At 39.0% G+C, this 13,105-nt stretch overlaps 1 protein-coding gene across 1 annotated transcript in view; it reads left to right on the forward strand.

Annotated features, from left to right (window-relative positions):
- GSAP (gamma-secretase activating protein) overlaps positions 1-13,105 on the forward strand; it is a 48,233-nt gene that overhangs the window by 623 nt on the left and 34,505 nt on the right. The window contains exons 2-11 of the mRNA XM_080575324.1: positions 2,746-2,819; positions 6,908-6,964; positions 7,655-7,724; positions 8,100-8,156; positions 8,282-8,370; positions 8,765-8,834; positions 9,922-9,971; positions 10,725-10,829; positions 11,780-11,839; positions 12,502-12,545. Of these exons, the coding sequence (XP_080431450.1) occupies positions 2,746-2,819; positions 6,908-6,964; positions 7,655-7,724; positions 8,100-8,156; positions 8,282-8,370; positions 8,765-8,834; positions 9,922-9,971; positions 10,725-10,829; positions 11,780-11,839; positions 12,502-12,545 (676 nt within the window). The remainder of the gene's footprint in view (positions 1-2,745; positions 2,820-6,907; positions 6,965-7,654; positions 7,725-8,099; positions 8,157-8,281; positions 8,371-8,764; positions 8,835-9,921; positions 9,972-10,724; positions 10,830-11,779; positions 11,840-12,501; positions 12,546-13,105) is intronic.

Genomic DNA, 13,105 nt, shown 5'->3' on the forward strand with positions numbered 1-13,105 from the left:
AGCAACACTTTCGTCTGCTTCGTGAAGGAGTGCTGATTAAAATTAGGTAGCGTTGGGTGTCACGCCATAGAGCAGTAGTGAAATTAGCGAGCGCTTGGTGTAGTGGTGGTTGGAAAAAAAAACAAGAATGACCCCACTGTATTCTTGGCCCTGTGGTTTTTCACTTGTGTTTGTTCTCATTCATCTGCAGGGAAGTCAGTTCAGCGCTGTTTTTAAAAAACTGATGGAAAAAGAGAGAATTTAAACCCCATAACAACAATTACTTCAATAGAAATAGATGGTGGTTGATGCGCCATGGCGAGAACTCAAAACCTCAAGTCCTTTGGTTGCTTTTAATTAACTAACCTGCTTCACGTGTTACGGGGCTGTTATCAAATACTTCTTTGGAGCTTCTTTTTTGTAAATCAGAAACTATCATTTTTTTTTTTTGGTTTTATAAAAACAAAGTTAATTCCCAGGCTGTCTCTGATGAAATCTGTTAAAAGTTATTTCACGTATACAAGACAGTTTACTGAAGAACAGTCAGTGTGCTATCCCCTGAAGGGTTTTGAGGTAAAATTCTGAAGATCTTGTAACATAATCAGTTCACCTATGCATCCATGTCATAAAGATACCAGAAGGGTGCTGACTTGTGTTTGGGGAAGGGACAATCATTTCAAGCTTTCTAAAATGTAATGCAAGCTTTTTGTTCAGTAAATGAGCCTGATAATGCAGAATCAGAATTTCGATTGGAAGGCGTATCTGATCCAGTGCTAACTTCTCTGTATTGCGTTTTAACTTCTCTGTATACAGACTTTTTCCCTCCCCTAGTGTGATGCTCGCTTTTTAGGAACGTGCAGGTGAGAGGTGGGAATTTGTAAAGATTAATTTAAGCATCAAAGAAATACCTATTCACAGAAAGCAAGTCATTTTTAGGAGCCCAGATGCTTTTGTGTCAGTAACTTCAGATGCTGTACATATATATTATTTTATTTACTGCCCTTTATTTGAAAGCCCTCGGTAGTGTGTGAGAATTTCTAATGGCATGGGAGCTGGCAGTAGCTATGATCAAGGGAGGGAAGTGGTAAGTGAAGAGAACCAGCCTTGTTCTCTCTTCCATTTATTTTTGTATGAGCTGCGTATAATGGCCTTCAGGAAATCAAACTGCATTCTCCTGAGTATGTTGATAAGAGTTGTTTGCTGGGCAGGCAGGTTGGGTTGGTTTTTCTTTTTCTTTTTTTTTTTTTTCAGCCCTTCATCTGCTAGTCTAAGCTGTGGAGATGAGGAAGAAGTGTTAATTCTACATGCAAAGTTTTACTGCAGGATTTCCCAAGGGCAGGGATGGTTGCCACTTCTTCTTTGGCTACGTATTCCCACCGACAATGTACAGTGACATTATATTTGTTTCCCAAACACATCTTTTTCAACATCTTTAAGATCTCTATGTTGGAAAATCAAGAAATTCATTGGGACGGAGGTTTCTCATGGACCTTCTTCTCTAGCTAAATCTTTTTCTGAGAAAGTATTCTGTGAGAGAGGTGTGATTTGCGTAGAGGATGTTGTAATCTTGAAAAGTTTGTGGTGGTTGCTAAATTCTGGGAAGTTTCTGCTAAAAGAAGAGTGGAATGTATGGTTAGCTGAGACTTTCTCAGTTGTCACTGGCTAACCTTAGCATAGTGGTATTGTTGTGTACTTTGAGTGATCTGAAACCAGGAGAAAGTGGTGTGTTTTATGCACGTAAGGATTTTTTTTTTGCCCTCCCACAACAAAATTATTTGCCTCTGATATTTCTAAACACTTTTTTTCTTGTCACCACAAGCTGTACAAGCTAATTTGTAGTATCAGATTCGTGAAACTAAGTTTCATGCTGCTTACTCCTGTCCAGGCACAGTGATAACTGAAGTAAGCAGCGTTGAACTTGCCTAAAAGCTTGCCAGGAGTTGTGGAGAGTTCTTGTTCATGCTTACCGAGCTACCTGTATCTTAAAACTGGGGGCAATCCTGCAGCTCTCAAGCTTATTAAGAGCAAAATTCATTCTTCTAATGAACGTTCAATCTGGGATCAATAAATGTTTAGTGCCTGCAGTGATTAGAAAAGAGAACGCAGAATCAGGAAAAGATGCGTTTCTGGCATGTGGAGTGTATTTTCCTCCTCCTCCTCCCCAATGTTTTCTTGTCCTGCGTTGCTTAATTCCCTTGTAGCTGTAAATATATTGCATATATGTTTTGTTTGATCTTGTGGGTCTTGTTGCTGTAGAACTAATCTCTGAAGATGTGGTTTATTTCCAGGTATTCCTTTGGGAGGCTGAGGGGGCGGCTGGGACAAGTGACGCTTTTTCTCATGCTTAGTTCTGTCTCCCTGTAGTGTTCTGAGGGTTGGAGCACAACTTAACCGTTTGAATCATGTGTGTAAGGGATAAATGCATTTTTTGTTTTCTGGGAGTGTAAACCACTGAGTAATCACATTCTATTTTCATCAGAAAAGATTGTGGCAATTTAGAATCACAATTGTAATGAGGAGGTAGGAATTTAGAAATGTAATTATTTTCTGTGTGCTTTGAAACCTTACCTATTTTGTTTTGAAGTTCATGAGATTTAAATCATAGTCTAAGAAATATTCTGTCTGTCTTTACAGAAGGTGGTAATTTTGGCATGTACAAATAAGTATTTATATGTAAAAACGTACTTAATACCTTTGCTTAAATTGTGCATATGTATGATAAACTAACTCAAGTGAAAATCTTGTGCCTTTTGATACTTATTTCAGATACTTCTGAGAATTCATCAGCACTCTACGTTGTAAATGTTGAAAGAAATGGAAAAATTATTTATACCTGGAAGGTAAATCTCTCTTGGAGCTTAATGAAAATATTCCTGAGAATATCACTATATGTGTGCCTACATTTACTTGAGTCTCTGCATCTTATTTTTTTTTGGGGGGGGGGGTGGGGAGGTGGAGGTGGAGGTGTTATAACATGAAAACTTGACTGATTACTTGGAGGTTTGGGCGATGGGAAAATATGCATCTCCACTTCAGACAAAGGTTAAGAGTGATGAAACAGAGTAAAGTACTGACTGACCCGATCAGGTCATAGGGTTTTTGCTGTTGATTTCTTGGGGCCAGAACCTCACCCTGCATGACAAAAACATTTCTTTAACAGATAAACTCTTCATAAGCAGCACATTCTTTCACTCTGAGAGTTTCTTAGGGAGGTCTGACTCTTAAATTCGCTGCTGCAGTTAAACATTTACTCCTACCAATAAGTATGTTAAGATGCCATAAATGTAACACTAACTCTGCTTCTATTTTTCTTTTTTGTTATTTTAAGAAGTTACTTTACTGTAGCACTTCATTGCAAGTACTAGGAAGTAATCTTAGTTTATTTGATGTTTCGAAGTACGTAGCACTATCATTTTTAATATAGGAGTCTGCTCTCATGGCATATATATTGCTTTTAGATTGAAATTCATGTAGTTCCAAGGCTTTTCCAAGTGGTTTGGGAAGGCTTCCCGTTGAGGGGACAAGCTGCGGTTCTTTTCTGTGCAGCTCAGAGAAATCTGTAAACCCAGCTGGATTTTGGAGGGTCTTGGTTCTTGGGAGGTACGACTGGAGACAGCAGATTGCAGTAGGATGAGGCTGTCTTGCATTCCCCTCTGGCTCAACAACGCTAAAACTCTCCAGCTTCACTAGGGTTAAGGGAAGAGGTGAGGCCTTCAGCAAGGTATAGTGCACTTCAGCTGTGGGTGGATGTTTCCTTTAGCACCAGCGTGGGGAGGGGAGACTGTAAGGCAACAGGAGTCATAAAAACAGCGCTCAACGAAGTGTCAGTTTTTTAAATATTGCTCAAATCTCTAAAGATTTAATAAAGGCAATCCATCTAGCTCCTTAAAGGAGATCTGTGTATGTGTGATGTCGCTGCTTTCCAGCACCTATGGAATATCACACTGAGCTTGGAGTAACTCCTTTCTTTCTTGGGCTTTTGACAGCAGAGTCCGGCTGCCTCGTGTGGTGTTCCAGCTCTTGCAGCTGGCAGAGGGGGGTGAGATTTAGCTCAAGGTTTACGCATCTAAATGTAGGTGTCTGCTCGCATACTAGATGTCTAAGATGCCGTTACAGTCAGTGCAGATCTGGTCAAAACAGGGGAATTTAGAGGAATGGCTGCCTGTAGCCTCTGCTTTGGGAGGAGGTGTGTGAGGTGGAGAAGGTGGACAAATATTTGCCAGGCTCTAGTGAATGAATTGGCCAATGACTTGAAGGAGGATTCAAACACCTAACCCTGAACCTGGAGGTAAAGCCAACGCCAAAAATGTTCGCTGTTGTTTCTCTTTCCTGATTCAGGGAATCAAGTGGCCTCTGCAGCCTGTGTGGTAGGGATGGCTGGGTGACAGAGGCTGAGAACTAGAGGTAGTGAAGTCACAGCTCTGCTGTAGTTCTCACCTCTGTTATGCTAGCCTGAAGGAGGTGCTGCTGCCCCTTACTTTCCTGTTCTCTTACCATTATAAAGTAGTCTGATCTTTTTCTTCTTGAATGAGTCAGCCTGCAGAAGGAAGAACCAACGTCTGGGTTCTTTCTGTATTGGGAAGATTGCTGACATACTTGGTTTGCTTTACTGTAAGTGTGGTTCATTGGTTGTTTTTTTTCTTTTTTCACACTTGCTATGGGCAAACTGGAAGATACTTCCTGGAGTGTTTTCACAAAGAACAAATGTGTCTTAAGGTGGTGTTGCATTAAATATGTGATCCTTCTCCCAGTGGAAGTTGTTCGTAGTGTGTGGTACGCATTTCTTTCCTGCCCCTTTCTTTTCTGTCCTTGTGGTGACAAGAAGAACAATGACTTACTAGAGTGAACCCAGAGGAGGGCCACGAGGACGCTCAGAGGGCTGGAGCACCTCTCCTACAAAGACAGGCTGAGGGAGTTGGGGTCGTTCAGCCTGGAGAAGAGAAGGCTCTGGGGAGACCTTAGAGGGGCCTTGAAGTACCTAAAGGGGGCCTGCAGGAAAGCTGGGGAGGGACTCATTGTCGGGGGTTGTAGGGATAGGACAAAGGGGGAATGGCTTTAAACCCAAAAAGGGTATAGTTAGATTAGATATAAGGAAGAAATTCTTTACTCTAAGGATGGTGACACAGTGGAACAGGCTGCCCGGAGAAGCTGTGGCTGCCCCATCCCTGGAGGTGTTCAGGGCCAGGCTGGATGGGGCCTTGGGCAACCTGGTCTGGTGGGAGGTGTCCCTGCCCATGGCAAGGGGGTGATGCCATGAGATCATCTTTAAGGTCCCTTGCAACCCAAACCGTTGTATGATCAATAGAAATTCTGCTTGTCGGCTGGAACTGTTGGTACCAACTTAGATGTAAATTAGTTATGTCTGCATCAGCTGCAGAAACACCTTGGGACAGCGATATCTTAATGCAGGACTGAAATTTTAGGACTGATTTTTATTTTTTCAAGAGTAGAATGGTATTTCTAAATGTCTCTTCACAATTAGAAGACCAAATGCCTTTCCCCTGAAATCAGGAGGGTAGAGAATGAGCTTTATTTTCAAGCGTGTTTCAGAGTATTGCATAGTACTGTAGATTTGAAAACGTCTGTCTTTCGTGACATTGAAAGTTGGCATAACGGAAGATGTTTGTAACAGAGATGAGTGCTAGTGCCAGTGCTTCTACTTCGCAAATCTAGAACAAGAATCTTTGCAGGAAACCTGAAAGCAAGTGTATTAGCTGCTGCACTGGACTGGACGCGGATATAGCCCTGCTACCAGTCTTGTAAAATATATTTTTCAGTAGTAAGTACAGAGGATGTTGGAGTTTGACACATTTGGAAAGAACGGCTATTTGTGAAATCCCTTTTTTAACCTTAAGCTAGTAGGCCTGAAGCCCGTGCCTTAACATAAAGGCATTTTGTTTCCCTTGTTTAAACTAGAAGTCAAAAGAATTTTGTCACTGCCACAACAGTAATGAAATACTTAGAAATAGACCCTTGAGGAAGAGAATACTCAGGCTTTTGCTTTAATTTCACAAAGCAGGATGCCATAACTCTGTAAATAACCATAGATTTCTACCCTTTCCCCCCACCCCTCAAGCTGTAATTAAAAACAATGATGTTCATTGTTTGAGTACAAACTATGTGGCTGGACTTAATTCCAACAGTTTAGCAATTTAGTGCATATACCTAGAGTATCTTGCGTTAATGGATTTCAGCTTGATTTGAAAAACAATATATGCTGCAAGGCAAAATTATTATTTTTTTAAATTGAAGCAGAGTTTGCAAATTTAGAGCATATTAAAGGGTACCAGAAAGTAAGTTTTGATCTGTATAGTCTTAGGGATGTCCCAAATACTGCATGTTGTTATCAATAAGCATGGTGTCATTTGAGCTTGTGAAACCTATTTAGCCTTTAAATAATTGTTTCGTAAGGTAGAGCTGAAATCCTTTTTCCAGCTTCCAGCCAGATCCCTGGAAGCTGTGTTTGGTGATGTTTGATGTTTTGTGATGTGTTTTGGTGTGATGACCCAAGTCTGTGAGATTTGGAATACCAGCCTTAAATCTTCCTGGGGCCAGCGTGGTGTCTCCTTTCATTCCTGCAGTGAGATCTCTTCCTTGCTGTGTAACCAAAACCAGTTTAGAACCGAAGTGAGAGAGGCAAGTGGCATACGGCACAGCTAGTGGGCAGCGGATTGGCTGTGTTTCAGCTTTGTCATGTGTTAATTCTGAAAGGGGAGGAAAAAAAAAACACCACATTGTTCTCATTCTTGCCTCTCCTTCTTGGAATTAGATAATTAACTGCCTGTATTACAGGACAGGGAAGTGTATGAGGGTGTGTGCCAAGGAAAGGGGGGAAAAGAGGAGAGAAGGGTAGGAAAACAAACGAACAAACAAAAAAAAGTGTTTAAATTTGTATGCACATTCAGTGTTCATTTGTTATCATCTATAGGGAAATCAGAGAGATACCCATATCGGACTGTACGACCTTCAAACTAAGGAAAATGAGGTGAGAACAACACGGTGCTTCTACCTGGTGAGGATAATGCTATAGCACTTTAGATTTTGATGCCTTGCAACACAGTATGTCATCTCCATAAGCATTTAAATGTTTGTTTGAAACAGAGGAGAGAAATAGAAGGTACTCACATCATGCTCAGCAGTATTAAGATTACAGAACATGTAAATGACTTGGGAGTAGTAGAGTGTCATGTCTGGAGTCTTGATTTCTAAACAACCAATTCAAGATTCCCTCTGAAACGGAGCATGTGCCCTTAAAAGTAAATGATTTTTTGTTCTGTATTGCCAAGTGTGCCTCCTCGGTCTGTCTGGTGCTGCCACTTGTGAGAAAAATAGCTAAAACTGAATGCACCACAGTTCAGTGGTTTGAGCCGTGACAACGAGTCTTTGCAGGTGTCCCAAAACAGTATGAAATGGGTAAAATTTAAAAATGATGCAAAGGTTTGCTGTACAGCTCTCGTGGCAACTACAGCTCAAAAGAACCACTAAGAAACAAACAAATGAGAGAAAGGAGAAGTGATACAATTGAGGCTTGAAGTTCTTCTGACTTAAGAAGGATTTGATCTAGAAATAAAAAGGTGAACTGCTCAGTGGTGTTTTCCTAAGGAGGAGTAATTAAATGGTTTTCTTTATGTAGTTAAAAATAATAATTTATTATTGCTAATGTATTTCTCTATAGCATCTCTATATGTTTGAGAGAGATCTACGCATTATCAGTTGTTCAGTCAACAGTGAAAGGACATTACTGGGTAAATATGTTTCCTGATTCATCTTTTTGTCATCATTAAAAATGATTTAGGTTAGTTGTATGATACATTTGGGTCTATAATTACATTTGGGTCTGTTTTGAACTGTATGTTGCTCACAGCAGTGTATGCATTTGAGTGGATCCATCACCAAAAAATGTAGGTAACAATACTATCATTACTGTTACATTAAAAGAAAAATCTCCAACACACCCCTTGCTCACTTCCCTCACCTGCATTTATATATGCCTCCTACATCTGGAGGAGCTTCTGTTGTTTCTTAAAATGCGTATTTTTGTAAAATGTTTGTGATGTTTGCTAGCCAAGAGTGTTCAGTAAGATTAATAGCATGCTTGCTGTGTTCTTTTTCTGGATTAGCGGTCAGCTTCCGTCAATACACAGAGGAAGAAAGAGTGAGTCAGCTGTTACAGTCAGGTACTACAACTGGATTGTTTTAATACTGTTAGAAATATTTTATTCTTTCTTGTTTCTTTTTTTTTCTCTTAGTGATAAAACTGTATATATAAAAAAGGCTTACCTAAAACATGTTCTTTTTGCAGTATCCAAATATTTAACCTTGCTAATTGAAATTCATCCCGTTAATAACGTGAGAGTCCTGAAGGCTGTGGATAGCTGCGTTCGAGTACAGGTAAGTCATTCAAGTAATCTGAATGCAAACTTTTTTAATCCACTGTGCTAAAGTGAAAAAGTGATTGAGTGCAGAAAAGTCTCATGTTTCTTGCAACTGTTGTAGAGATAGTATACCACTGTTTTCATTACATTAAAAAAAAAAAAGAAACCTTATGAAATGTTAGAGTATTTCCTTAATGTGAAGACTACTTTTTTCCCCTCTCTTGTCTCCCTAAGCTTGTGATAGTGATTGATGACTCAGTCTGTAATAATAGCTGTTCTTATTAATTGAATGTCATGCATGTGCTTGGCTTTATTTAAATATATGTAACTATTCGGCTAAATAAATACTTTAGATAAGTGCTGTAAACAACTTTAGTTATTTACTTACTTTTGTGAAACTTTCTGTATAGTTTCTTTATCCAGTTGAAGGCAGAAATACTTCTACAGAAAGTCGCCTCTTGCTAGTTTCAGAAGATAAATGTGAGTTAATATTTCAAAAGTACATTGTCATTCTTCTCCTTTAAGATGACCGTCATGGATTGTTTTTTGATAGGCTTTTATTGGGGAAAAAACAATGAAAAGGAAGTTTGAACTATCCTAGGTATCCTGAATATCTTTCAAAAGCTATATGCTTTAATGAGATTTTTTTCAGTGTTAGAAGAACGGACAGCTCTGACTACGTTTTTTTCTTGGTTCATGCATTCATCAGTCATCTTAAATTTTAAAAAAGCTACATTATACTTTTATAATTGCCTGTAGAAATTTAGAGCAGCCCCGTTGATTATGACAGATGGGTTCGGACTTAATAGCATCGCAAGGGGGATAAGAACAGGGCAAAGGTTCCTTGGATTCAGCTGAACGTTGCACGTTGCGCCTAATGTAGTGGGAGTTTCAGCCTAATGACTGAGAATGGGTAGAGGGGGACACTTGCAAATGGCAGTCTTGCCTTTACTCTTATCAAAGACTGACATGGATTTTCTCATCTTTTTGGAGAGGCCTGTCTTTTCTGCTAAGCTAGATGCCAACTGTTTAGGTAGCTGGAGTAAAGTAGGCAGAGTTAATCTCATAATCTGTTCACATAGGGCTTTGATCTATATCAGTCCCATTTATAACATCTGTTGGATTAATTTTGCACCTTTGATATAGGTAGACTACCGATAACTATTAGCAGCTTTGCTTGGGAAGGCTTGCGAGGCAGTATTCCTGCTAGGAAGTGAAACGTGGCTAGGGCAGCATGCAGCCGTGCATGCTCTTTCTCTGCAAGCATTCTCCTTGGCTTGGTCTGGCATGTTTCATGTAGCACTCTTCTGACAGTGCTGCAACGATGTGGGCAGAGGACTGTTTGCCCTGGGTGGTACAGCTGATGCCACCCTCTCTCAGGAGAGGAAGAGTCCAGGTCTCTGCGTAGGCACGTGTACTCATACATCAAATACCTCCTCTTGCACTGAGTTGAGCTTTCTTGGGTCTAAGGGGTTCCCATAATGTTCTAAGAAGTGAAATTGTTTGACTATGTAAAAGCACGTTAAAAATGTATGTTTTTACTGAAATGTTTTTTATTGTTTTAAAGATATTGAACAATTTGATATTTGTGTTGTTGTGGAAGAAGAACACAAAGTGGTAAGTCTCAAAAAATTCTTGAGTTTTGAGGTGTTTTTGCTTTAATTGAAAATTTAAGCATCTATCCTTTAATTTTAGCTAGTTGTATTTGTAACTTGGCAACTTACATTGCTAACCACAAAGCTGATTAAAAAAATTTATCAATTTATGAGGAAAGTTACTTTTTTGTTGTTGTTTCTGAATGTGTTTGAATGTTAGAATTTGGAAGAAAACAGTGTATATTTATTTTTAAACCATTCAGTGTACTTGTAGAGTCACCTTCCTGACTTTGCCTTCTGGGAGTCCAAGTGTCCCAGGAAAAGATTCATTAAAAAAAAAAAGACATGAAACTTAGACTCTGAGTACTGTGAATGTTTCAATCTTTTTTTCCCCTCTAATTTTTTTTTTTGCGTTTTAAACATCAATTTATTTTCAGCAAACTGAGTGTGCATGTTCCACTTAAAGCACTTAGTAAGCATACATCTAATATAGTAACAAAATGTGTCACAAACCCCGATGTTTCATTTTATGGAGAAAATGTAGGCTCTGGAAATACTTAGTAGTTGAAGTACCCTGGAAACTTTCCGACCTTGAACCTGAGCATCTTGCACACAGCAGAGGTGGACCTTGTACTGCTGACATGCAGCGTATTCCCTTCAAGCACCATAGTATTTGAGCCTCTTCTGTCACTGCTCTTCTCTTTAAAGCACACTCTGTGTGTAATCATTACAAAACCTTACTTGATGACCTCTAATGCTCCTTCTTTCCCTTTAGGTGATTCAGAACTCAGGTCAGCTTCCAAGAGCCAGAGTTGCAGATGATCTCATTTGGGCACAATGGGATATGACAGAACAGAGACTCTTCTACGTTGTTCCAAAGGTGAAATCAACGTTATCCTAGTGGTTTTGTTCCTGTCTGTCTCATGACAGTGAAGTTTTCTGAGTGTGTGATGTAATTATAGTGTGAGTTTGGTTTTCATTATAGTCTGTCTTGTTATTGTCTCAAATAACCCAAATCAAAAGCCAGGCTTGCTTGAACAGCCATTTGTGCATAGTAATTGCAGGAAGACTGATAGTCTCAGTGCTTCCTCTAAAAATGGATGGGTTTGTTAGCTTTCTTGGCTTTAAAAAGGTCTTTTGTTCAAAAGGATCTGAATCTACTAAAAGCTGTGGGGAGTGTATTGCCTCTGTTTTACAGAATTCACATCTAGAAGGTACGTTGTACACAGGCTTACTGAATGAGGTTACAGTCTTGGCTAGAAATGCTCAAATTCTTCAAGTTTTTTTTCTTTGCTTGTTTGTGTGTTTCGTCTGAGGGACTACTTGCATTTGATGTATTCTGCATAAATGAAAGTCTACTTTTCTCGGCTTTTCTTAGCCACTAAAAAAGATGTGTTAGGAAATAACAGGAAGTGAACCACGATGGAGAAATATATTCCTGTTTTTGTTTCTCAGATATCCTTTTTGAACTGACCAAAATAAGATATGGTTCCTTTTGCCGTGCAGGTAGCTGCGAAAAAGTTTTTGTTTAACGTTCTAGAATGTGTGTGTGTGTGTGTGTGAGAGAGAGACATGCAGTGCTGTGCTTGAAGTGAGGGCCCACGCAATTATAGACGATTGGTAGATAATGATCTGAGACAGGAAGGAAGTATGTCAGAGTGCCATTGTGGGGGGTTATATGTGGTTTTTAATGTCTTCTTTTGTCCCCCTAACTTCTGCATATTTGTTAGCAAAGCGTGTTAAGTGTGTAGAACACCGGGGAATCCACTTTTCAGTCTATGTGATGTGCATATTTTTAATTAGTTAAAGAACATATCCTCTTCATTCTAGGAATCAAGGTGTACTTTAAAATGTGTCCAGTTTTATCCTGATGAAAATTTTAACTCAATAGTAAGTAATTAGTATTTTATTATATGATAGTTTTGAGTTGGATGTAATTTTATCTTCCAGGCACTGATAATGAGATCAGTTTCAGTGTCTGTTCAATCGTCAAAAACAGACATTTTGCAGAGGGAAACTAGTTTCGTTTTTTCCTTTTTTTTATGTGTTTTGTTTTTTGTTCTCGTTTTGTGTTCTTTTCAAGAATTTATTCATGCATATTCAGATTGCACCATAGTAAGGTAATTTCAGTGGAATTGCACAGATACTGACCTAGAAGTATGTGCTATTCATGATATTACACTGATCTTATACTTGGGTATTGAAAAGCGGGATTATCAAATACACTAGACAAAAACTGTGGACTACTGAGGCAGTTTTAAGTGAGACAGAAAAATCTGTTGCTGTCAAAAGACAGAACATAAAAACTAGAAAAACTGAGCATAATAGGAGGTTAACTATCTCACAATTTCTATATATATATGAGTCTTTTATGATTTTTCTGAGACAGTAAGGATTGTAGGGGATCTATAAACTTTTTTTTGTCTTTGTTATAACGTTGAATCTATTGCAATGTGTGTGGCACATTCTACTGGGCTGAAATGTTAAACATAGTTCAGTAATCATACTGATCTCACTAAATAACAGGTTTGGTTTTGGTTTTTGATTAACAGCTGGAATCACACCTGGATATTTCTGTAAATGACACACGAGTAAAGTAAGGATTTGTTTGTTTTCCTTTTACTTCTCTTTATAAAATCTTAGTCTATATATTAAAATTTGGTTTAGAACCATAGTATCTTTGGAGTTACCTGTGTGGGACTGGAACATAAGAATAATTTGAATGACACACATTTTTGTGTCCAAACCTCCAGCTCTTCTCATTTTCATCAAGGTCAATGGTAAAATGCAATTTAATCCTTGACTGCTTTTTTGGTGCTACTTTTGAAAATGATTTGTCTGAAGAGCTAGCCATATGTTAAAACATAATTTCTCTGAGTATTTGGTACCTATTTAAAGAGATTTGCTTCGGTCTTGAACATGCTGTAGTAGTGATGTGGAAATTCCTGTCAAGGGAAGCTCTCAATTTTTAATTGCTGTTGCATGTTTTACTGGGCAGTTAACCAGACCAGTAGCTCCTTTTTATTGTCCACGAGGCACTGCCTGTGCTCTTTTTGTTCTCCAGCGTGCTATTTCCAGGCAGCCCGCAGTTTCAAAGGGTGCGACTGATATGATTCTGGCTGTGCCTACAGTGACTGCATCTGAGCTTGTCTCCTT

The sequence above is a fragment of the Anser brachyrhynchus genome (assembly GCF_964034855.1).
Source record: "Anser brachyrhynchus genome assembly, chromosome: 1".
NCBI classification, from domain to species: Eukaryota; Metazoa; Chordata; class Aves; order Anseriformes; family Anatidae; genus Anser; species Anser brachyrhynchus.